The sequence below is a fragment of the Rutilus rutilus genome (genome assembly GCF_951802725.1).
Source record: "Rutilus rutilus genome assembly, chromosome: 11".
Taxonomy (NCBI): Eukaryota; Metazoa; Chordata; class Actinopteri; order Cypriniformes; family Leuciscidae; genus Rutilus; species Rutilus rutilus.
Window position 1 is genome coordinate 42,533,531 of NC_140216.1, and position 27,063 is coordinate 42,560,593.

At 37.7% G+C, this 27,063-nt stretch overlaps 1 protein-coding gene and 1 pseudogene across 2 annotated transcripts in view; both read left to right on the forward strand.

Annotated features, from left to right (window-relative positions):
• The window catches only part of LOC311300298 (protein NLRC3-like), a 7,766-nt gene extending 2,147 nt beyond the window's left edge, over positions 1 to 5,619 (forward strand). The window contains exons 3-8 of the mRNA XM_084424525.1: positions 1 to 1,161; positions 1,335 to 1,508; positions 2,362 to 2,535; positions 3,161 to 3,334; positions 3,748 to 3,921; positions 4,462 to 5,619. The exon at positions 1 to 1,161 is cut by the window's left edge and continues 609 nt beyond it. Of these exons, the coding sequence (XP_084280651.1) occupies positions 1 to 1,161; positions 1,335 to 1,508; positions 2,362 to 2,535; positions 3,161 to 3,334; positions 3,748 to 3,921; positions 4,462 to 4,468 (1,864 nt within the window). The 3' untranslated portion in view covers positions 4,469 to 5,619. The remainder of the gene's footprint in view (positions 1,162 to 1,334; positions 1,509 to 2,361; positions 2,536 to 3,160; positions 3,335 to 3,747; positions 3,922 to 4,461) is intronic.
• Positions 5,620 to 19,081: 13,462 nt separating this feature from the next.
• Positions 19,082 to 27,063, forward strand: part of LOC311300284 (NACHT, LRR and PYD domains-containing protein 3-like) — a 73,524-nt pseudogene continuing 65,542 nt past the window's right edge. Inside the window, exons 1-3 of the transcript XR_014630315.1 lie at positions 19,082 to 19,178; positions 20,174 to 20,245; positions 20,583 to 20,699. The product of XR_014630315.1 is annotated as an NACHT, LRR and PYD domains-containing protein 3-like (transcript). The remainder of the gene's footprint in view (positions 19,179 to 20,173; positions 20,246 to 20,582; positions 20,700 to 27,063) is intronic.

Genomic DNA, 27,063 nt, shown 5'->3' on the forward strand with positions numbered 1-27,063 from the left:
TCGCTCTGCTCTCATCTGGATCACCTCCAGACCAGCAGCAGCGGATCTCATCCCCTCTGAGTGTGTCCATCGAGTGACAGAGGTACGAGGCTTCAATGAGCCACAGAAGGAGGAATACTTCAGGAAGAGAATCAGTGATCAGAGTCTGGCCAATACAATCATCACACACCTGAAGTCCTCGAGGAGCCTCCACATCATGTGCCACATCCCAGTGTTCTGCTGGATCTCAGCCACTGTTCTAGAGAAGATGTTGAGTGAAGCAGAGAGAGGAGAGATTCCCAAGACTCTCACTCAGATGTACACACACTTCCTGATCATTCAGACCAACATCAAACATGAGAAGGACTATGAGAAGAGAGTGAAAGATGAAGACATGATTCTCAAACTAGGGAAACTGGCTTTCCAGCAGCTTGTGAAAGGCAACCTGATCTTCTATGAGGAAGACCTGAGAGAGTGTGGCATTGATGAGGCAGAAGCATCAGTGTACTCAGGATTGTGCACTCAGATCTTCAGAGAGGAGTTGGGCTTGTATCAGGGGAAAGTCTTCTGCTTTGTTCATCTGAGCATCCAGGAACATCTAGCAGCTCTATATGCACACATTCACTTTACAAATGAGAACAGAAATGTGTTTGACACAACCAAACAAAGTTTCTTTTCTAAAATCTTAAACCAGATGAAATATCCTTCATTATCTGAGCTGCATCAGAGAGCTGTGGATGAGGCTTTACAGAGTAAGAATGGACATCTGGACCTTTTCCTGCGTTTCCTTCTGGGTCTCTCATTGGAGTCCAACCAGACTCTCTTACGAGAACTACTGACACAGACTGGAAGATGCTCCTACAACAAAGAGGAAACAGTTCAGATCATCAAACAGAAGATCAGGGAGAATCGCTCTCCAGAGAGATCCATCAATCTGTTCCACTGTCTGAATGAACTGGGTGATGATTCTCTGATGCAGGAGATCCAAGATTATCTGAAATCTGGAGAAATAGGAGAAACCAAACTCTCCTCTTCACAGTGGTCAGCTCTGGTTTATGTGTTGCTGACATCAGAGCAGAAGATGGAGGTTTTTGATCTAAAACAGTTTATTGGAGCACAAAATACAGCAGATGAAGTTCTTCAGAAGCTGCTGCCTGTGGTTAAAGAATCCAGATCAGTTCAGTAAGTCACACTGACAACAATCATTACACTGATAAAACATGATCCCATTTATGAGTTTAGCATGTGCTTTCGTACCTAAGCAATACTGTAAAAGGAGAAATGAATATGTATTATTTCATTTATATCAGTGTTTCCTGAACTGAGAGACTGAAGAGTGTCATTGTTCTCTACAGGTTGAGGGATTGTGGTGTTACAGATGAAGGTTGTGCTGCTCTGAGATCAGCTCTGAGATCAAACCCCTCACACCTGAGAGAACTGGATCTGTCATGGAATAAAGTAGGAGATTCAGGAGTCGAGCAGATTTCTGATCTACTGCAGGATCCTCACTGTAAACTGGAGAAACTGAGGTAAGATTTTATAAAAGTCTCAACGTCATCAGTTTCTCTCCTGTGGTGAATAATGAATGATATACAAAAATGATATATACAAAAAAAGTTTACCAAGTAACTAAAAAGGATGTTTAATCTTCAGTGGATTCTTTCCAAAGCTTCTGAAGTCATTTTACTTTTGATAGTTTTTGATGCTTATAAACATGATTGGATGATTTGAAGAGGTGACAACTGCTTTCATATACAAATATGTTAAAGGGATAGTTTACTTTGAAATACATTTTTGGTATGTTTTAGCTTACCTCAAGGGCATCCAAGACGTAGGTGTCTTTGTTTCCGCAGTAGTTTCAATTTTGATATTTTTTGGTCAAACCATTCTTGTCTGTCAGTCATATAATGCAGGTCTATGGTCACCACCTCAAAGAGCATGCACAGAGTCCAAATTAAACAATTCCCCATCGTAAGTACACATTGATGGCTGAAGACACGAAACGAGCGGTTTGTGTGAGAAAACGAACAGTATTTATATAGTTTTTACCTCTTATACACAACCACGTCCAAGTGATCTGAGGGCACGCAAGCTTCCTGGTGTGTGACGTGTGCGCAGACGTCTCATGCTCTTTGAGGTGGTGACCATAGACCTGCATTATATGACTGACAGACAAGAACGGTTTGACCAAAAAATATCAAAATTGAAACTACTGCGGAAACAAAGACACCTACATCTTGGATGCCCTTGAGGTAAGTTAAAACATACCAAAAATGTATTTCAAAGTGAACTATCCCTTTAAGGAGAAATTCATATTTATAATATCATTTATAGCAGTGTTTCCTGAACTGAGAGACTGAAGAGTGTCATTGTTCTCTACAGGTTGAGGGATTGTGGTGTTACAGATGAAGGTTGTGCTGCTCTGACTTCAGCTCTGAGATCAAACCCCTCACACCTGAGACAACTGGATCTGACAGGGAATAAAGTAGGAGATTCTGGAGTCGAGCAGCTTTCTGATCTACTGCAGGATCCTCACTGTAAACTGAAAATACTCTGGTAAGTTTGTATAAAATGTCTCATATGGTAAATAATGATTATCATACAAAAAATCTTCTGTGAAATTACTAATGGGACTGTTACTTTTATTTTCACTAGATTCTTTTCAATGTGTCTGAAATAATTTTACAATATTAATGATAGTATAAACATGACTGGATGGTGTAAAGATGTGACAACTGCTCATATACAGATATATTGATGATTTTTGGGTACTTGCATAAAAAAGGAATATTCGGTTACACTTTATTTTAAGGAGTCATTGTTACAGTGTAATGATGTATTATGTAAGTACTGAGTAATATTAAGCAACTACTTGTACTTAAAGGATTTGGTTGAGGTTTAGTTGCATGTAATTATGCATAATTTACTGTTATTACTATGGTAGGTACATGTAACATATGCAACAAGGACACTGTTAAATAAAGTGTTATTGAATATTCTTGCAATTTTTATCAAATGGAAACTAACCCGCTCAAGCAGTTTGTAGAAGTGGGTCTGAACCTTAGACTGGACCTGTTAATGGTGCCGTGGATTAAGTCTCTCTTTCTGATTGTGAAGTTCCTGCTTATCTGAGCTGTAGATCCTGAACTGAGAGACTGAAGAGTGTCATTGTTCTCTACAGGTTGTGTGATTGTGGTGTTACAGATGAAGGTTGTGCTGCTCTGACTTCAGCTCTGAGATCAAACCCCTCACACCTGAGAGAACTGGATCTGTCATGGAATAAAGTAGGAGATTCTGGAGTCGAGCAGCTTTCTGATCTACTGCAGGATCCTCACTGTAAACTGGAGATACTCGGGTAAGATTGTATAAAATGTCTCATATGGTAAATAATGATTGTCATACAAAAAATCTTCTGTGAAATTACTATTTTTATGTTGCTTTTATTTTCATTAGATTCTTAAAAATGTGTCTGACATAATTTTACAATATTAATGATAGTATAAACATGCCTGAATGATGTAAAGATGTGACAACCATGTTCATATACAGATATGTTGATGATTTTTGAGTACTTTAATAAAACATTAATATTCTTGCAATTTTTATCAAATGGAAACTAACCCGCTCAAGCAGTTTGTAGAAGCGGGTCTGAACCTTAGACTGGACCTGTTAATGGTGCCGTGGATTAAGTCTCTGATTGTGAAGTTCTGCTGATCTGAGCTGTAGATCCTGAACTGAGAGACTGAAGAGTGTCATTGTTCTCTACAGGTTGAGGTATTGTGGTGTTACAGATGAAGGTTGTGCTGCTCTGAGATCAGCTCTGAGATCAAACCCCTCACACCTGAGAGAACTGAGTCTGTCAGGGAATAATCTAAGTTACTCAGATGTGAAGCTGCTCTCTGATCTGGAGGAGGATCCTCATTATAAACTGGAGACGCTTCTGTGAGTAGTGATGATTACAACTGTTCATATTTTAATTGAAAGTTAATTTAGTTTCTTAGTTTACTTTCCTTGCGATGGTGAATTACACACTATAAACATGTTTAATAAGAGTTTGATTCATTTTTTTTTTATAATAGTTTATAGTAACAAGTAAGTTTCTTTTTATTTCAAAACAATTCAATATTTTGCTTTTATCATTGTCTTTTTAACCGTAAATGATGTATTTTGAGAGAATGTCAATTTCAATAGAAGATAATGGTAAATATTTATCTCTACTTTCTTTATAATAAATAAAACTGACCCAGTGACACAGAAAGAGGACAGTCATACAGGGTTATAGATAAGGGTCAAGGGTCATCATTCATGGTGATTTAGATGCAAAATCTTAATCTGAATGTTTAAAAAGAGCTTTAACAATCGTTTATCGCAGTATTATATTATAATCTCTCACTTAATCATCCAAGTAGTTTCTTTTAGTTGGTCTAAAGTTGATAATGCAATAATGCCACACACATTTGACTGTCTGTGTTTTACTTACAGGTTTTAGATGTTAGTCTGACCTTCTCTGGATCAGCTGATGGAGAATAAAGAGCCTCTACAGACACAATCACATTCAACAGAATCAACAGACACAAACCCACAGTGATCATCACACACACATGTGTGTGTAACTTCACAGAATGATCCAATCCTTCATCCAAAGTCAAACAAGGAAACCTTCAACCAGATGGAACTGGATAAATATTCTGAATGTTCAGATCCAATCTGACTTCTGACCTGTAATGCCTGAATCATAATCATACACTGTTCGCTCGTTGGTCAGAGGAGAACTGAGTGACTGAGTCTGGTTTCTGCCAAGGTTTTCTTCTCCATTCTGTCACTGATGGAGTTTGAGTTCCTGCCACTGTCGCCTCTGGCTTGCTTAGTTGAGGACACTTAATATTCAACAATATTATTGATCTGCATTGACACCATTATATAAGAACTGAACTGAGCTGGGCGATGACATCACTTTTTTCTCCAGAGCAGCTGTATAGATAAATGAACTAAATTAATTCTTTTTTTTTACAACACTGAACTTACTTAAGCTGGACTATGACACTATTTTCTTCTGGATCTGCTGTACAGTCGAAACAAACTTTGTTTTTCTCAGCTTTTTGTTCAAAATGTTACCGTTTTTAGAAAACTTACCCACATTCAAGGGTTGGTAAAAGAAAGAAAAGTATGATGCTAGAATAAAACGTTTTTGTTGTTGTTTAAAGACAGAGGGTCTGTTCTTTTTCTTTTTTTTATGTTGCATATTCAGATATTCATACAATAAAGTATTATGGGGCCATGAAAGTTTTGTGAAAATGAAACGCTGGGAGAGAAAGAGTTAATCTTTCAGTCGTGACGTTTAACTGATTCAAGTGTCTGTATGAAGAAACAGCTGTGTGTGTAAGACCATGTCAGTGTCTGTAATTCTGCTTCCTTCAGTTTGAACTGAATATAATTCTGTATTTTATAATTCCTGTTTCTACATCACAGTACTGGATTGAACTTTTAAAGGCAATCTGAGTGTGTGTATAATATCACATAAATATAGTGTGTATAATATCACATAATCACATAATATCAATAAACATTTACAAAATATACCCAGTGCAAATCCCTGTTATGAGAATCTGATTAAACATGATCATAAAACATCTAAAAATGTACATGAGAAAATGTTGGTTTTTTTTATTCCAATATTTATTATATTTCTGCTAGTTCACACTCAGTCATTATCAGTTAACAAGGAAGTAAGTTAAATATTTGAAATGCTATAAATACCTTCATTGTGGTAAGATAATGATGAGTAGTGATATGAAGCAAAATTATATGTCATATATTATGATGAAAATTTTCATTCTCATAAAATGTTCTAAATCAGGCCGGAATATTTTTCTACACTGAGATTTTAAATTGATGTTTCATTCTCAAGCCCACAAACACAATCAGTGCTTGTATCTTATCTTATTTGTGAATTATATTACTACACTGAATTCAGTGATAAATATGACATTTCAGTTCTGTCACTGGATACTAGAATAGGTTAGACCAAAGGATGACACTCACAGCCTAACTGATTAAACATGATGTTTACTACATACAAACTTTTGTTATAATGCATCAGTTTTCACATCCCTGTCTCCTGTTCTGATCCACATCCCTGTCTCCTGTTCTGATCCACATCCCTGTCTCCTGTTCTGATCCACATCCCTGTCTCCTGTTCTGATCCACATCCCTGTCTCCTGTTCTGATCCACATCCCTGTCTCCTGTTCTGATCCACATCCCTGTCTCCTGTTCTGATGCACATCCCTGTCTCCTGTTCTGATCCACATCCCTGTCTCCTGTTCTGATGCACATCCCTGTCTCCTGTTCTGATCCACATCCCTGTCTCCTGTTCTGATCCACATCCCTGTCTCCTGTTCTGATCCACATCCCTGTCTCCTGTTCTGATGCACATCCCTGTCTCCTGTTCTGATCCACATCCCTGTCTCCTGTTCTGATGCACATCCCTGTCTCCTGTTCTGATCCACATCCCTGTCTCCTGTTCTGATCCACATCCCTGTCTCCTGTTCTGATCCACATCCCTGTCTCCTGTTCTGATCCACATCCCTGTCTCCTGTTCTGATCCACATCCCTGTCTCCTGTTCTGATCCACATCCCTGTCTCCTGTTCTGATCCACATCCCTGTCTCCTGTTCTGATGCACATCCCTGTCTCCTGTTCTGATGCACATCCCTGTCTCCTGTTCTGATCCACATCCCTGTCTCCTGTTCTGATCCACATCCCTGTCTCCTGTTCTGATCCACATCCCTGTCTCCTGTTCTGATGCACATCCCTGTCTCCTGTTCTGATCCACATCCCTGTCTCCTGTTCTGATCCACATCCCTGTCTCCTGTTCTGATCCACATCCCTGTCTCCTGTTCTGATCCACATCCCTGTCTCCTGTTCTGATCCACATCCCTGTCTCCTGTTCTGATCCACATCCCTGTCTCCTGTTCTGATCCACATCCCTGTCTCCTGTTCTGATCCACATCCCTGTCTCCTGTTCTGATCCACATCCCTGTCTCCTGTTCTGATCCACATCCCTGTCTCCTGTTCTGATGCACATCCCTGTCTCCTGTTCTGATGCACATCCCTGTCTCCTGTTCTGATCCACATCCCTGTCTCCTGTTCTGATGCACATCCCTGTCTCCTGTTCTGATCCACATCCCTGTCTCCTGTTCTGATCCACATCCCTGTCTCCTGTTCTGATGCACATCCCTGTCTCCTGTTCTGATCCACATCCCTGTCTCCTGTTCTGATCCACATCCCTGTCTCCTGTTCTGATGCACATCCCTGTCTCCTGTTCTGATGCACATCCCTGTCTCCTGTTCTGATCCACATCCCTGTCTCCTGTTCTGATGCACATCCCTGTCTCCTGTTCTGATCCACATCCCTGTCTCCTGTTCTGATGCACATCCCTGTCTCCTGTTCTGATCCACATCCCTGTCTCCTGTTCTGATCCACATCCCTGTCTCCTGTTCTGATGCACATCCCTGTCTCCTGTTCTGATGCACATCCCTGTCTCCTGTTCTGATCCACATCCCTGTCTCCTGTTCTGATGCACATCCCTGTCTCCTGTTCTGATCCACATCCCTGTCTCCTGTTCTGATCCACATCCCTGTCTCCTGTTCTGATCCACATCTCTGTCTCCTGTTCTGATGCACATCCCTGTCTCCTGTTCTGATGCACATCTCTGTCTCCTGTTCTGATGCACATCCCTGTCTCCTGTTCTGATCCACATCCCTGTCTCCTGTTCTGATGCACATCCCTGTCTCCTGTTCTGATCCACATCCCTGTCTCCTGTTCTGATCCACATCCCTGTCTCCTGTTCTGATGCACATCCCTGTCTCCTGTTCTGATGCACATCCCTGTCTCCTGTTCTGATCCACATCCCTGTCTCCTGTTCTGATGCACATCTCTGTCTCCTGTTCTGATGCACATCCCTGTCTCCTGTTCTGATCCACATCCCTGTCTCCTGTTCTGATCCACATCCCTGTCTCCTGTTCTGATGCACATCCCTGTCTCCTGTTCTGATGCACATCCCTGTCTCCTGTTCTGATCCACATCCCTGTCTCCTGTTCTGATGCACATCCCTGTCTCCTGTTCTGATCCACATCCCTGTCTCCTGTTCTGATCCACATCCCTGTCTCCTGTTCTGATCCACATCTCTGTCTCCTGTTCTGATGCACATCCCTGTCTCCTGTTCTGATGCACATCTCTGTCTCCTGTTCTGATGCACATCCCTGTCTCCTGTTCTGATCCACATCCCTGTCTCCTGTTCTGATGCACATCCCTGTCTCCTGTTCTGATCCACATCCATCCACATCCCTGTCTCCTGTTCTGATGCTGAGATCCTTTCTAAAACTACCGTTCAAAAGTTTGGGGTCAGAAAGATGTCTTTATAAAGCAATTAATACTTCTATTCAGCAAAGATGCTTTAAATTGATCAAAACTGAAAGGAACGACATTAAAAATATACCAAATTTTATTTTAAATTTAGATTTTCAAATACTGATCTTTTGAACTTTCTATTCATTAAAGAATCCCGAAAACACATGAAGCGGCACAAATGTTTTCAACATTGATAATAATGAGAAATCTTGAGCAGCAAATCAGCAGTGAATCAGGATCATGTGACACTGAAGACCGATGCTGAAAATTCAGCTTTGATCACAGGAATGAGTTATATTTAAAAATATAATAAAATACAAAACCATTATTTTAAATTGTAAAATTATTTCACCTTATTACTGTGTTTACTGTATTTGTGGTCAAATAAATGAAGTCTTAATTCTTGAGAAGGTTGATGGTGAAGTATGTTTGGCGTATGAATCCCCCAACCTCTCTTCAGATTCAGTTTCTTCACTGACTGTGGGATTTCAGCTTCCAGGGTTTTTTGGTGTTTAGCAGAATCTGTTCTTCTCTCGCTTTACAATATTTCATGTTCCACTGGCAGCCGCACAAACCCCGAAGCATCACAGATCCACCGCCATGTTTAACAGTCAGCAAGATGATCTTTTCTTCACATTCTTCTCCCTTTTTCTCCAAACACACCTTTGGAGATTGTAGCCAACAAGTTGAGTTGTAACTTCATCAGACCACAGTACTTCATCCCAAAAGGACTCTGGCTTATGGAAGTGTTTTTGCAGACCTCAGACATTGGGTTTAGTGATGAGATCACAGGTCAGGTTTCTTTCTGATGACTCTTACATGCAGATGATGTGTGTGTGATCAATACCGGTGCAGCTCGACTCCTGTGCAGTTCATTCTTCTGCAGATCCTTAGCAGTGATTTGGGCCTTTAGTTCTGTGATCCTGACCAGTTTACAAGCAGTTCTAGTGGAAAATGTTCTCCTCCATTCCTTCAGTTTCTTAATGATGTTTAAGAGGAATTTGCTACCAGGAACATAGATGGGGTTTGAGTGTCCATGTTATTATAGCAATGTGCTCTTAATGTACAAGAGCAAATAAATAGATTAGATTTTTCTCAACTGATCTACATTATTAAACACAGGGTGAAATAAATGTGAAAAATATGATTATTTTAGATTTGACTGTCCTATATGCTCATAGTTTGTTTGTTTATTTCCTCATGTGTTTCTCCAAACCCAGACTCCATTATAACGGTAAGAACAAGCGTCACTATCACACACTGACCGCAGGACTCTCTCTCTCTCTCTGTCCAGTTCATCATTGGCCTGTTCCTGCAATCTTGAGCTCTCAAACAGAGTTGAAGCTGCTGAAAAATATCTGAGTGAAACATAATATTTCTTTAATGCTGGACTGGCTGTCAGCTCCAGTGTTTCTGTCCTCCTCTGTGTATTTTAATGCTGATGTGTTTTGCTGTAGAACAGCGCCACCATGTGTCATCAGCTGATACTGCGGCTCTGAGCTTCTCTGATGCTGATAGTGATGTTGGGATGTTTTCTCTTTCTGTAGATGATGTTTTGTCCCGGGGCTCGATATGCCTGGATGACATGGTTCAGGGGGACACTATCGCTCGACTGCACTGTCTCTATGTCGTGTTCAATAACAGAATATTAACAAAAGGAAGAACATGAAAGACGAGAGTTAATTTTCTTTACCCTTTTGATGTTTGAAATGACATTAAAAGAGACATTTGAATGGTTGTTTGTGATGGTTATACATAGTGCTCTGTAGCTTTAAATCTAAATCTAAACCTTCCCTGGGGGCCGCCATTGGCAAGCCTTCACCTGCTGTTAGCATTCCATTGACTCCCATTCATTTTGGCGTCACTTTTACAGCGAATAACTTTACATCTGAGGCGTTTAAAGACTCCATTTGTCCATTATTTATTTCTAAAGAAACACGACAATGTATAAAAGGCTCCATTACCTTGTATCTTACGTTATGGCCCTGTAGAAGCAGTTTTTGTAAAAATATGCTAACGATTGCGTCATAACCACGCGACTCTCTGTCGTACAGTAGAGAGATTACCGTATGGACAGCAGGAGAAGCTCGCAGTTAATCAGGGGGACGTGGAGGCATAAAGTCCGATGAAGTCAAGGGAGAAGCCCATAGAGAATCATAAAGTTGCTCCTGCTCCTAGCTCATGGACAGCTCCTACTCACGCTCTCCGTCTCTGCAAGATTCGGAAGGGAATGATTCAGATTTCTCTCGGCACAGCTACTAGAAGACAGACGGGCTGCTCACGTCACATCTACGTCGTCAAGCTCAGTGTGAGTCTGCACAGTTCGCTCGACCATCAGGAAGAGAGTGCTTCTAATTGACTTCACTTTTCTCCATTAAAGGGTTACTTCAGGATTTAGCATTAAGCTTTGTATTAGTAGAAAACCTGTAGTATTTTAGAATTACCATGCTTTCCACCCTCATATCCCCCTGAGACAAGAGATTTATGTATTTTTTGTCTGGAAAAAATCCTCCGATGACGCAAAAATCGTCATTTTGCGTCATCGGAGGATTTTCTGGACAGAGGCTAAAGACTACAGCCAGTAGATGGCGTTGTTCCGCATGTTTTCAGCCCGCCCATACAGGGTGGGATCTCACTCACAGAATGTACACACAGTCAGTCTTTCTTTGGAAGCTAAGCTAGCAGGCTCTTGTTCTGTGGAGAAAGCTGAATAGTAGGAGAAAGCTGAGTAAGTAACCATCCTCCTTTTCCCGGACTTGTCCGGCGGGCGAGATCGTTCAAAATGTCCGGGATTCAGCTTTTGCTTTCTGCGGTCGCCATTCAGTGTTTACATGCACACCTTTCAATCTAACTGAATTCATTCCGATTGGTGAATTTGAATGTATAGTGTTTACATGAACGCTAAACAAGTGATCGGTTGATGAGCGTTTGACCATTGCTAAGAAAAATTTCCACTCCTCCGTGAGAGATGCGAGACCCGGCGCGTCTCAGTAATCACGCCACCGGCCTCGCGCTGTTCTCCCGCGGCCGTCAGCCTCGTCCTGCTCGCCACAGTAAACATGATGAATGGCGACTGTAGAACGCAAAAGCCGAATCCCGGACATTTTGGACGATCTCTAAATCCCTCGCAAACTCATCACGTAGGCTAGCTTTGTTGTTTACAACTGCGCACTCTTACCGGTAGGCGTGGCCTCCTAAGGCAGCGAAGCAAGTGCATTCTGGGAGTTGTTGTCTTTCATCCACATAAGCCAACAATACATTTTCTGGCTTTTCTCAGTCTAGAAAGCTCCAAATTCAAAAATTTCTTCACATTTCTTCTACTTAAATTACCTATTTTAAATACACATTCATCTTCCCAGAGGTGAAGTATCCCTTTAAAATCTATGGGGTCGCTGTGTTCATTTCTTATACTGTCTATTGCTGAACTCCTGCATCTCCCTTAGTAAAGATATATGTTGTTAAACAAATCTTTGCCTTGCCTTTTTCCGTTATAGTGAAAAAACAAAAAATAAAACCAAAGCGTTTCAACTCTTCATATACATCTACTGACATACAGTGCCAAGTTATACAAGTTATAGAAATGCCAAATGTCATTTTAATAAAGTTGATATAATTATATATGCCAAAAGTAGTTTTAGTAAAGTTGATTGAACATATTGTGCTGCGAAAATGAAAGTCTTCCAAGTATCAAGTGATGTTTGCAGAGCTGCCAACTCTACGCATTCACCGTGAGACTCATGCAATTGACACTTTCACACGCTCTCACGACACACATCCATTTTCTCACGCACAGAAAAATCGCGAAGCAAAGAGGACACGGAGACCGCCAAACTAGACAGAGCAGTTACTTATGATGTAAAACAAATCTCAGCTCTCAGATTCTGTCCATTTTATTACGAAATTCAAACAATAAACACTGTTTTGGCGCTTGTAAATGTGACGTGACAGATCCCTAGCGCACGTGACCCGATCATCTCTACTAGCTAATAGTATAAACACGAATGAACAATGTTGAAAGAAACAGTACAACTTACCGAAATGTATATTCCTCAAACATGATATTGATCAATCAGAGTTTTTCATCCGCGGAAAGGGTCAATAACACAGCTGGAGAACAATTATGTCACACAACATTTACCTCAGAAAAGCCGTTTAATGACCATAATATGGGCTATAGCACGTTAGTTGGCTAGAAAAAAGAGCTATAGAGAGTATTTTGCTAAATAATATGTCTACTGTATTACGTATTTATTATATTTTTATATATAATTTGATTATATTTATATTATATTCGCATTATATTTAATTTGAGTTATATTTAACCTTAAATAATAGCCTACTACCAGCTGATAGGGCTCTCTGTATGTTTACAGCATTAGGTGAGGGTTTTTTTTCTTGAGAAAAATGAACGCCTATCTTGTGTACCTAATATTTATCCAAATGAGTCAATATTAAATCAAATCACAATAATTTAATTGAATTGAAATCGTGAAATTTGTTGCAAGCAATAATAAAAAAAAACGTAGCTTACCAGAAATTGTACCATAAACATTGTAACGTCACTAAACCTAATAAAATTCAGTTTAGTTACTAAAATGTTTTGACAATCACAATATACTTTTTGTGATGCAAGATAAAAAAAATTACATCCCCCCAATGAAAACAAATCTCACTCCAAGCAAAAATAGTTAGGCCTATGATATGGCTTCAGTGAAGTGTTATCGAGCATACACATTATGCAATAAGCCTTACTGTCAATGTGTAAAAAGTCATTTTTACAGTTTAACTTTGCGTTTAACTAGAAACTAAATTCCCCCATTAGCTTCAGACGTAAAAACCAGCTTAATAGCAACGAATGTTCACATAAAGCATGTTGTAACGACAGGCTAATAACGTAATAGGGCCTAGCAGACACATCGCAATATGGTTAGCAGCTATCTCATGTCAACAATCATGTCACGATCACGCAATACGATTTTATGTATTGGTTTCCCTTATTGGCTAATTAATTGCAGTTTAAATGCTCATTTAACCTGTTAACAGTTGCCAGTGCGCGGACGCACTGAAGCGTTTTTTTTTTATATAGTTCAAAGTTACTATCAGATTTAATGTTATACCTTGACAAACTATACATCATTAAAAAGATATAAGACTCAAGTTTCAGTATTTGACCACTGTTGTATTCTGAGAAACTTATAGCGACAGTTATGTCTTAATTTGTGTCAGGAGTTATGAAATGAAAAAATGAGTCGATACCTTTAACCCTTTCATGCATGAATTATGATATCCTCAGTCAGGATTTTTTTTCCTATGTGTTTTTATTGCTCTTAGGGCATGAAAAACAAGAATTGATTTTTATTTTATTTTTTTACAAATTTTTCAAAGAGATCTTCAGATGTCCACTTGAGTGGACAGCATGCATTTGGTTTAAACTTAAGATATACTAGATTTAATATAAGACAATAATCAAACACATAAAGTATGTGAATTTAACGAACTAATCAATACAATTATATCAAATCATGTGAAAACTATAAAATATATACAAAAAATCTAAATGCAAAATATTGCAAAGGCTTCATACAACTTCATACAAGTTGCACTTCGCGTATCTTTGATATCAGAACATGAGGACGTGATTCCATCAGATTTTTCTACAGTCTGTCAAGGTACAACTGTGGAAACCACTCAGATGCTCCCTCCAGTGCACCAGAGTATGGAGATTTACCCTTATTAGCTGATAATTCTGATTATGTTCAAGATGGACATGCACATTTCTATCATAGCCCTCCTCTGAGAAAACCTAGCGATACGTTTTTTCAATCTCATCTGAAATGATCAGTGTTGGGGGTAACGCACTACAACTAACATGCATGACCCATTCAGATTACTTTTTTGATGTTACAAGTAAAGTAATGTGTTACAAGTAACATGCATTACCTGATCAGATTACTTTTTGATCTAACAGGTAATTAACTACAAGTAATGTGCATTACCTAATCAGATTACTTTTTTATGTAACAAGTAAAGAAACGCATTACAAGTAACATGCATTACATAATCAGATTACTTTGTGATGTTATGAGTAAAGAAATGCATTAAAATAATGCATATTACATAATCAGATTACTTTTTGATGTTATGAGTAAGGAAACGCATTACAAGTAACATGCATTATGTAATCAGATTACTTTTTGATGTTATGAGTAAAGAAACACATTACAAGTAACATGCATTACGTAATCAGATTACTTTTTGATGTTATGAGTAAAAAAACACATTACAATAACGTGCATTATGAAATCAGATTACTTTTTGATCTAACAAATAAAGTAATGCATTACAAGTGTCATACATAATATGTAATCACATGACTTTTTTCAATGTCAATGAAAATTACTTTCTAATAATACAAGTACATTTATTTACAGTAAAAAAGTCACTGCAGATTAAGTTTTTAAGTTTTAAATTTCAAAAACAATATTCACATTATAATTATGAATTGTAGCTGAAATATAGCAGTTGATGCATGACGTCCACTACAGTGGACATGTGATTAATCAGAGTTTTCTCTCAATCTAAAATCAAAACTTGGAAAATTTTACTGTGATATGACTCATTAGATATTGCTTGATGCTGCAATATTTTTTTTACCTCCAAGAGTCTCCTAGATTCGAAGGAATGGGTGGATATTCTGGAGCAACTTGGCATGTCTGACTGACCCTTGGCCATCTTAGTTTGGAGGGGGGAAAAATCGAAACACAAAGGCTTGCCACTTGATTGCAATTTATAGGATGATGCACAAGGGTCCAATGAAGAGATTGATGTGCAACTTTGCCATAAAAACCCGTGCAAATTCAAGAAAATGCATTTTTAATAGCTGTCCACTGTAGTGACCACTATGCGTGAAAGGGTTAATATGAATTATGCGCGTCAGCCGCTTTCATTCATAAAAAACTCCGTGCTGTCGTCATGACAGCGATACACAAAACAACGTCCTTCAGGGCTTTAGCTCAAAAATGTGAAGATTTAGAGAAATATTGATATATTCTCATAGGTTTACATCAGATTTCTATAGACAGGAATAATATTTATTGAAATTATACCCAAATGCGTCGATGTATACTCTGATACTGTGTTTTCAATTCATACCAGCAGCCTGAGGGCGCTACATGCACAATAATAGTCCATATATGGAACATGAAGAAGAGCCAATCATGTGACATTCCAGGACGTCACTGATACACACAAAGCTACAGAGATCGCGCTGTAACATGCAGATAAAGATGTTTTGAAGACAATAAACATGATTGCAATGATATTTGAGTTACCTGTGTTTTTCAAGCCATGTCAGGTATTTCCATAAAAGGGTCATTCTACAGAAACGTCCACTTTTGGTATGGCAAAATGTCTTAAAATTGATTTCTTTTTCTAACATTTAAACTTACACCACATTATTAGATTACCCTTTGACTTTATGAATACGCATAAATGACAGCTTAATGATTTTTTATATTTTTTGTACATTTATTTAAAGACCGCATGTACCATTTTTTGTCACTGGTGTTACCTTACTTCTTTGGCAATATTAAAGGTTTTTATGAAATATTATTTCACTTTTTTTTCAGCACATGTAGACAGAGTTAGCGAAAAATAATAATAATGCAACAAATAAGGAGATTATGTTTTATTTATTTTAATCGGGTTTGTTAAAAGTGTGCTTGATTGAAGTTCATCTGCGCTACCATCTATGTGCTATAACAATGAAAATATTTGAAAACCAGTTAAAATCAAGTAATGATGCAATCCTTTAAATCTTAACTTTTGAGTAGCATAATTAAATGGATGTAACAATATTACTATGTCACATGTGACATTGCATTAATGTGACAGAAAAAAAAGACAGTAACACCAGTGACACAATAAAGTTAAATGGAAGTCACTGGTGTTACCCATAAGAAAGGTGACACCAGTGACAGTAACACCAGTGACAATTTTCATGAAAAATTAATTTTACAAAATGGCTGCTGCAAGGTAACAAACCACATGTTGTCAATAATGGTATACTAACTAAATTAAGTAGTTTAATCCATTTGTATTCTAGTTTTTTTACAATTACCCAACAGTAAAGTAGGTCATACCAGTGACTTCAACTAAAAGCTTCATATGAAATCACGAGATAAATGAGAAGATTTCTGCTAACTGACAAGAGCCAGTGGATCTACCATGGGCTTTTCTTCATAGATATCCAGGAAATTGGAAGAAGAAAGTCGAGTGATGTCATCAGTGTGATTTTTATTTCAAAATAAGAGATTTTTGTTTAACGGTAACACCAGTGACACAACTCCAGGGGACCACTAATTTCATTATAAATTTAATAATATTTATTCTGCATTTTTTATATATATATATCATTTACATAATATATTTGATAGTTATGTATACATAATTGTATTTTAAATGGTGTAAAAATCTGTTATTGACCTCAAAATAAAGCATTTCCCCCTCTGTACATGACTGTGGGGACGAGCACTTCTGTGGTGCTTGAAATTCTATATAATTAATAAAAATCAAATATTGCCACATTGATGGCTCAAGAAGGTGTAATTGTTCAAATAACATATTGTTTTATTTTAAAATGTAAAGAAATTGTAACCCTAACGTGTTTTTTAAGTGTAATATTTCTGTAAAGGCTAGGGACAGAAAAATGGACATTTTCATAGAATGACCCAATAATAGCCTAGATTATATTTATAATGTAATGCTAATCGATATAGACTTTCTCATTGTGCAGAACACTATACAATAGTATATTTTCTGTCTGATTGTTTTTATCTGAAGCCAAATTAGATCACAGAAGATTATTTAAAACACTCGACTTGCGTGCGTTATAAAGTAAGTTTGGAGCACAAACATGGTTTTAATCTCATAAATTGTCGTGTATTGATGGTGTGCTAAGCTAACATGCTAGCTAGCCCTAGGTGCACCTGCCACTAGCAGTTATACTTTTAGGATTTTTTTCTAAATAGGAATGCTTACTGAAATGTTTCTTTATTCAAGAAATGCATTTGATACAGTTTAACAAATTGTTGCTAAGTACAGCAGCGGCCGTCCCATATCAAAGGGCGCATCTGACGCGCTCGGACCGGTCTAGCCTACGAAGGATTGCTCTTGTCGCCTGGCAACCGTGACAGCTGCAATGACGAGCGGGAGAAATACTGGACTTTTTTATATTCAATTGGGTTTTATATTCAAACAGGGCTAAACCGAAAATACATGACCCGGCAGTGCCAGGGCTAAAAAATCCTCACCATGTCCTCCAGTAAAATATAAAACATAAAAATGACAATAGCCAATTCTGGCTCCATAGCTGTTTATTCAGATATCAAAATGAATGATCAGGATAGCAGCTGTCCTCTCGCACTGTTGCTTGGCGCCAGGAGCGGTGATCGGGAACACCTGGTTGCACAATTAGGAAATCCTAGGAAGGCTACATGGTGCGTCCTTCGAAGGATCCAGCCTTCACATTGGGACACAGCTAATTACTGCTTCATGTCCACAAACACACTGGATTCATCATCATAACCACAAGGTGGAAAATATTTACATTTATTTATAAATTATACTTTATACTCTTAAAAATACATCTAACATGCAGCACCTTTTTTTTTAAATGTAAAAAAATCAGAAAATAATTAATTGTGTAAAAATTTAAAGTATTAATTAAAAGTTCATAAGGACTGATCCCTCAAAATCACCATCTTTATCTGCCATCAATTCACTACAGTAAGAACTACAGTAAGAACGAAAATAGCAACTCAATTTGCTGACATGTCTTGGTATTTTGTAATTGTAATGTTATTATTAATAACTTTAAAGTTTTGACTTGGTATGAGCAGATCTTATTCGTTCATTTATTAAAATACAATATCTTAAACTCATAATGCCTTCATCACTCTAATATTCATCAGTCTCCATTTGGTCCATTTAGTTTTGTGTCCATTTTTCTAATGTTTTTAACCATAATAAAAAAATAAATAAAAAATAAAAGAATGACTGTATTTTAAATGTCATGTTGAATTAGAAGAACTGTACACAGAAAATGCTGCACACAAAATAAAACATTGCTTTCCTAGTTTTTGTGTGACATTTTGCACTTTTATGAAACATTTAAAAATGCACAAGTTTATATGTAAAAATATAATATATGTTAACCGAATTATAAATAATATTTCTCCTGCACTTTGGAATGAAAACTAGAGTCATGTCTGTGAATCATTCAGAGAGGAGATACAAGAGCTGATTTAAAGACTAGAGTCATGTCTGTGAATCATTCAGAGAGGAGATACAAGAGCTGATTTAAAGACTAGAGTCATGTCTGTGAATCATTCAGAGAGGAGATACAAGAGCTGATTTAAAGACAGATATTGCAGAGCTTATGCTTTTCGATTCGAACAGACACAATTTCATGTGTATGAACTGTGTATGAAAATAATACAATTATCAAGTTTTTACATTTGTACATTGTCAGAACTGGAGCACTACTAGCCTTTCTCAACTGAACTGAGTATGAAACGGATGATATGAGCTCAAGCAGATCTGGCAACCATGATTTACTGGGAGAATGAAAGTGATACTAGATTTCCCAACTTCCTCATTCTTATCGACTTACGATTCTTTGAGTCAGTAAATATGATTGTCAAAGTGTCTAGTGATGTTTACAGCCGCTTATGCAGAGATTTGAGAATCTGTGTCTATAACCTTTGATTCTGATCAAGGTGAGTCTTCAGGTGAGACGCATAAAGCCTTACATTACCTTAAGTAACCATGAAATACTTAAAGTAATATAGTTAAAGTTTTTAAAATAAAATTCTTGGTCTTATTATTCAAATCCTAATAGTCCAGTATAAAGAGTTCTGTGACAACCTGCCTCAATACCAGAATAACATCAGATGAGGAGGGCTTTCTAGAAATAGCAAACATGGACATCAGTTTACATTGTTTGAATTTATTCTGTTAATGATTTTAAACTGTTTAATTAAACATTTAAAGAAAATGTTTGTTTTTTTTAAAAAGGAAACATTTTATGAAGGAAATAAACAAATATTGCATGCTATAGCCACTTTATCAGTTTGTAGTTATAAGTGCATTTACTGCAGTATTTGTGGGTCCAGAAGAAGAACATTGTCCAGTCGTGTTTCAACCCTCTCTGTCTGCTCAGACATGATATTTCTATTGCTTATAGACATAAAATGATGCTAAAATGTTAACATGAGCAGGGAAAGTGACATTAGCTTATCATTATCTGTCATTTTGGGCCTCAATAATCAGAAAAAAAGTCCTGAATATTCTTTTTTTGTGATTCATCAAATTAAACTAGGGAACCTGCAAGTTTTTTCATTTTAACATTAATTTACATAATCACAAAATCAACTTATAAACCAGAAGTATAATGGTCTTTTTGTTTTTTAATCTCAAATTATTTCATTGTCCTGTAAATTCTTCATATTAGTTTTATACTAACACACCAGATAAAAAGTATTTATCATATTCTTGCAATTCATCATTATCACAGCTTTTTTTTAACTAATAACATAATGGGGGAAAATGTCATGATGGAAAGAGAATACAAATATGAGACTTTAGTGTTGTTTTTATATTTCTTAATAACATACATAATCAGGATTGTTGGAAAAAAAAAACTTTTTTAAAGTTGCAAATAATTTTGTAATGTATTGTATTTGAGTGTGTGTGAATGAGTGTTTCTGATCTCTTACTCGAGCAGCTCCATGAAGACTGAATGAATCATGGACGACACACACACATTCAGACATGGAGATTCTTCTCCAGGATTCAGGTACTTCAATCTTCATATGATCTTAATGTTATAGAAGACTCATTTTCTGCACATAACAGGGTGTTGTGTGTGTTTGCCAGGGTTGGTATAGTGATCTGTTGTCTCTATCATATTCTGGTGCCGGGATATACAGTAGTTGGAGTCACTCAGGGTCTTTAAACACTGTCCAAAGACACACAGATACAGTAGACAGCTAGATGATATATGACATTATCCTTGGACAGTCTCATCACTCTTCAACACACTGTCTTAATAGACAACCTTCTCATGTGGGATTTATTTTCATGTTAAATCAGCCAAGTTAATTCTTCTCTCGATTATCTCTATTCTATTAAAGTAAATTTAAGGGTGACAGATCAATCTCACCGGAGCCCAGCTGTGTGTCCATGAAGAGTGACGCGTCTATGGATCAGCCAGTGAAATTCGAGGAAAAACACACATCAACTGATCTGAGGTACAACATTTTTGTTTAGACAGACAGAGAGACCACAGACACACACAAATAATGCATGTATGGCAGAATTTGTCAAATATCCACTTATTATAAAAATACAGAAATAGGTGATGATATTGTGTAAGCATGTATAACTCAGAGACTCACACTATTATTAAGCGCTGCAATAGCAGGAGTCGAGCACAGGATCAGGTCTCCTCTCACAGCTGATCCAGAGCTTCAGTCCTGATGTTTCACTAACATCTACTGAACCACAAAACACTGATAATCTGGACCAGAACAATACTGTCAAACTCAACCAAACTAACACAACTACATCACTTATTGGGAAACGCAAACACAACAACAGATTTAAAACCAATTGTAAAATATGAGTGGATGGATTCATTCTCTATATGAGGTTTATCTACATGTGCTGTAATATAATCTAATAATTCTTGTCTCTGTTCTTTTGCTTCTATTCTGTTAAAGTCAGCTTAAGGGTGACAGATCAGTCTCACCAGAGTCCAGCTGTGTGTCCATGAAGAGTGACGCGTCTATGGATCAGCCAATGAAATTCGAGGGAAAACACACATCAACTGATCTGAGGTACAACATTTCATTGATAGATAGATAGATAGATAGATACATAGATAGATATGAGAGGTTTATTTACATGTAAAATCATCTATAGGGTCATTCTGTGTCAACTCAACCAAATTTCAGAAGTTTCAGGATACTTTTTTTATTTTGTTATTTTTTCCTAAAGAATGATAAACAGTGATGAGCATCAAAAAACTGTATTATATGCCATGAACAATTATTTATTGATGAATCCACTATTTTGTAGCCTGGGTGCCAGCCCGAACCCCGCCCACAAAATTTTTTGGTCGGGAAGTTCGGTCTGGACTCGCTCCGTTGAGGAGCTATTATGCCCGAACAAAAATTGTTCGGACCAATCAAATTGTCAGGGCGGGCTTTATACGATGATGGACAGATGAGCAACGGTAACGTAATCATCCACGTCACCAAAGAGCGCTTGATTTGAATTAGTTTACAACAAAGACGACTGCTGCTGGAGAATTGAGATTTCACGAGTTCACATTTACAAATAAGTCAGATAGAATAAATGCGTATATAAGATTTCACACAAATAAGTCGATAGAATAAATGCGTATATGACGTGCTGTCCGAGGAGAGGGCTGTGGGCTCGGTAGCCATACTCCCCCGTATTCCTGGTTGTGAGAGAACAAGACAAGAGTGAGGATTCGGGGTGGTGGAGGGATGCTGAAAAACTGTCAAGGAGTGTTAGGTAAGTTAACAGAGTGAATATGCTTCCTCATGCTGATATAGGGTAACGTTAGACATGGTATTGTTTGATGACAAGTTGATATTGGATTGATTATTTGTACGTGCTCCTCCCGAACTTTGTTTATTAAAAATCATGTGTAGATTCCACCATCGCGTCTGTTATAGAAGATATTCACAGCGCATTCATTTTAAAAGAGGAACAGAGAGCCGCGACATTTTGTCGGTTGAAAATATGTATGAAGAACATGCGTCATTTACTCCGTTGCTCTGATTGGTTGTAGGTCTATCCAATTGAGTGCAGAGGTTTTTTTTTTCCTGGTTCGGTTGAGACACACCCCATAATCAAATCTCTATGGAGCAGTCTCAGACTCACATTCTGACTAGAATCTGAGTATGACGACGTCAGGCTAACTATTTTGTATAGGGGAGTCAAAATGGGAGTTTTCAATTACTGTATTTATATGAATGAATAAAGGTACATTTCTAGTTTCAACATTATTAGTTCTTCAGACATTCCTCTTCAAATACAAGTATTAGCTCTATCCAAAGTGACACACATTTGGTTTTTGATCACTGAGAAATCCAATTTAGTTAAATTCAACAATCTGCACATGGAGCCGCATTGAGATGGCGTTAAAAAAATAAATATTTTTTTATATATAACGCTTTTAACAATATGGATTGTTTCAAAGCAACTTTACAGAGATAATATGAAATTACCGTAACAGATTGTTTAGGCTTTACAGCAGCTCTAGGATAAAGTTATTGTCCAGCTAAAGTTAGTTTTGATTGATTGATTCACCTCCGTTGCGAAGATCATTAGTTATAAACTTAGGGGTTTAGTACATTTTTTTACATTTAGTGCTTTGTAAGTAATCAGCAATATTTTTAAATATACGATTTTTAATAGGCAGCCAATGCAGTGTTGACAGAACAGGGCTAATATGGTCATACTTCCTGGTTCTGGTAAGAACTCAAGCTGCTGCATTTTGGACCAGCTGTAATTTGTTTATTAAAGGGCACCTATTATGCAAAATTCACTTTTACATGGTGTTTGAACATAAATGTGTGTTGGCAGTGTGTGAGCAAAACCACCCTAGAATGATAAAAATCCACCCAGTGTTTTTTTTACAATCTCAATAAATCATAAGCACTGTCTCAGAATGAGCTGTTCTCAGATTCGGCGCAATGTGACGTAGAATTGAGCAGGCCCCTCCCACGACTGTTGAGTGACACTTCAGTTTGAGCATAGACCCGCCCTGAGTGAGCTGGACACAGGCCCCTCCCACGACTGTTGAGTGACACTTCAGTTTGAGCATAGACCCGCCCTGAGTGAGCTGGACACAGAGTCCGCCTTTGTTCGACGCTTGAGCAGCTGTAGAAAGGAATGTCTCCTAAGCGATTGAGGTGTGTTGTTGATGGATGTAAGAATGAACATAGCAGTCTCCATTTACTCCCGTTGTTACTCAAGGATGGATCTGTACTGTTTGTGATCAAGCTTACGGTCTCCAGAGCAACAGGCCTAACGTGACTGGACACGGAAGAAATGAAAGTGAGAGCGCGCACTTTATGACAGCTCATCGAGTCATTTTACGGATATAAGGTTTACCAGTTTATTTAGCACCCACTGAAAAGGTGTGTATATTTGTTTACTGTTAGTTGTAACGAGTGATTTGTGTACTTCGCTGTGTATGTTGTTGATAATGAAAGGGAGAGAGAGAGAGAGAGAGTTTATGGATAAGACTTTAATGCGCACTTCTTATACTGTGTTTATTCAGCTCTTACAGAGATTCTCTGGAGTAAAACTAACGCTCATCTTTATTCTTTTGTGTGATGTACATAAACTTCATTGAATTCGTCAGTATATTTTGGTCATCATTCGGACGGGTTTTGCTACAGCAGGCTTGTATTAGTGGATAAAAGCAGATGACAAATAAGTTATAACCATAATTAAACTAAACTATACCTGTTCTATGTCCATACAGCATATATTCTCTGGCTCTGTGGGCATTATTGTCCGACTCCGAGTCGAAATGAACACCGCAACTGAGAGTTTCTGTTCTGATATTATCAGATGAGATTGTCCTGACGCGAGCTCCTGAGGCTCCGCCCCCTGTGCCGTGCAGCAGCAGTTAATTTGCATTTAAAGGGCACACACTAAAACAGCGTATTTTTCTGAGCCCCAAAAAATTACAATTTAAACATGCTGTAAAAAATGATCTGTTGGGTATTTTGAGCTAAAACTTCACATACATACTCTGGGGACATCAGAGACTTATTTTGCATCTTGTGAAAAGAGTCATAATAGGTGCCCTTTAAGCGTGCAGGGCAACCACCCAGTAGAGCATTACAATAATCTAGCCTTGAGGTCATGAATGCATTTATATTTAAAAAAAAAAGATATTAAAAGAAAAGTCTGTTAGGAACCAAATTCTAAAAGGATATTGAGATATCTTACATAAGTTTTGAGTTACAGGCATGCAAACTTTGAGAAAAAAAACAAAACATGAAAGGTCCTTTAGAGTCCCGTTTTTGAATGGTCACCATTGGCGTATAATGCAACAAGGATTGATGAAGTCAAATTTTACTAATAGATGATCTACCTATATATGTGTTGTTTTGACCCCCCTCTACAAAATAATAAATTACTCAGCCAAAATATTAAATGCATTGGCCTTTCTTATTCATTTATGAATTTCTTTCACTAGAAAAATAAATAAAAATTAACATGTTTGTCCAGGGTCCTCTGGTAGAGGCGACACAGAATAGGCTTTAGGCTTTAGGCTTTAGGCTTTAGGCTTTAGACTTTATTTGTCCCCATAGGGCAATTGGTTTTGCAGCAAGATAAACACAGGACAGTCACAGATGCACAAATACAAGACAAAAAACACATAAGACACATAAGAAATACTTAATGTAACAGGCCCTTGTTAAAGTAACATCTGACAATTCATAGTATAGCAACATTTCCATAACCATCCCCATTTCGGCAACAACATCATCAAAAACAGACAATACTATACATATCATAATAATAATAACCCCATCACTATTTAATAGTTATAGTCTGTCTACTCCTCCGAGCTGAATTCATAAACAAGATGGCTCTCGGGACGAATGAATGCTTATATCTGTTATTCTTCACTGGAGGTAATCTGTACCGAGACCCGGAAGGCAATATCTGGAATTCAGAATGAAGGGGGTGGGAGCTATCAGAGATAACTGTGTTGGCCTTCCTAACTACCTGTTTATCATACAGGACAGAAAGGCTACTCTGCTGAACACCTATAATTTTACTACTGACCTTCACTATATTGGAGAGGGCAGTTTTGGCCTTAACAGTGAGACTACCATACCAGCAAATTAATGAGAATGTTAAAACAGACTCAATGTATGATTTATAAAAAAGGGTCATGAGAGTCTTATCAACACGAAATTTTGACAGTTTGCGAAGACAAAACAGTCTTTGTTGGCCTCTTTTGCAAAGCATTTCAGTGTTAGAGGTAAAAGTTAACTTATTGTCGATCAAACTGCCTAGATACTTGTATGTTTCTACGAATTCCACCGTCTTCCCATTTATAATAGTGGTCTGTGGAGTTGATGACTTACGCCTAAAATCAATCTGCATATCCTTGGTCTTTTCAACATTTAGTTGAAGGAATGCCCTATCACACCAAAGTGCAAAATCATCCACAACAGGACCATGGTCACTTTCCTCATTGGAGAGGAGACTGACAATAGCAGAGTCATCGGCAAATTTTAAAATATGTCTATTTTCATGCTGGCTACGGCAATCGTCAGAATAAAGAATATAAAGGAGAGGTGAGAGGACACACCCCTGAGGAGACCCAGTGGATGATGACATTTCCTCAGACAAGCAACCATTCACCCTCACTCTCTGAGTTCTGTCGGTTAAAAAATCAAGAATCCATCCCACAATATTAAAATCAAGGTCAAAGTTCTTTAAGAGCTTATCAACTAAAATATGTGGTTGGATTGTATTAAAAGCCGATGAAAAATCAACAAATAAAATCCTTGCGTGTGTTTTACTACCTTCAAGATGTTTGAATAGTAAGTTTAACAAGGTAGTAGTGGCATCATCTACCCCTCGCTTAGCCCTATAAGCGAACTGTAGTGGATCTAGGAGATTCTCTGTTTTTGTAAGTATGACTTTTTTAACCAGTTTTTCGAAACACTTCATGACTAAGGAGGTCAGAGCTACTGGCCTAAAGTCATTTAATAATTTTGGATGATTTAGTTTGGCCACTGGAATAACTATTGACTGTTTCCATATGTTCGGCACTTTCTGTTGCTCTAAGGACATCTGGAAAATATAATGAAAAATTGGACCTAAACTGCTCTGCACAAGAGATGAGCAGGCGACTGCTTATATTGTCAGGCCCAGGGCTTTTTCCTGATCTGGAGTGCTTAAAAATATTGACCACAGCTTGTTCGTCAAAAAAGGGGACAACACCATTTCCAGATAAATGTAATTTCTGTTCTAAAATAACATTACTAAAATTAGTGGTATCAAACCTCAAATAAAATTTGTTTAGCTCTGTTGCAAGCAAACTGTCACAACTAAAACCTTCTAACACAACCTTGACATTCTTTTCTCTCCTGGTGCCGATAACAGTTCTCATACCATCCCAGGCTGAACGTAAATTCCTACCACCAAAGTCTTTCTCTATTTTTTCTTTGTAACCCTGCTTTGCCCTCCTTATTTCACTTCTTATTTCCTTTTTCAACTTATTCAATTCTAAAAAGTTTCCTTCCCTAAATGCCCGCCTCTTTTTGTTTAGTAACAGCTTTAGTGATTTCCTTACCCATGGCTTATTGTTTGGATATACCTGTACAATTTTATCAGGGATTACATTATCAACACAGTAGGAAGCATAACAACTAACAACATCTGTAAGATCATTTATGTTGGTACAGGACTCCTTAAACATGCCCCAATCGGTGCAATCAAAACAACCCTGTAAACTCAGGATTGCTTCCTCAGTCCAGTTCTTAACGTGTTTAATGAGAGTTTTTCCCCTCCTTAAGGCCGTGCGATATGACGGGATGAGCT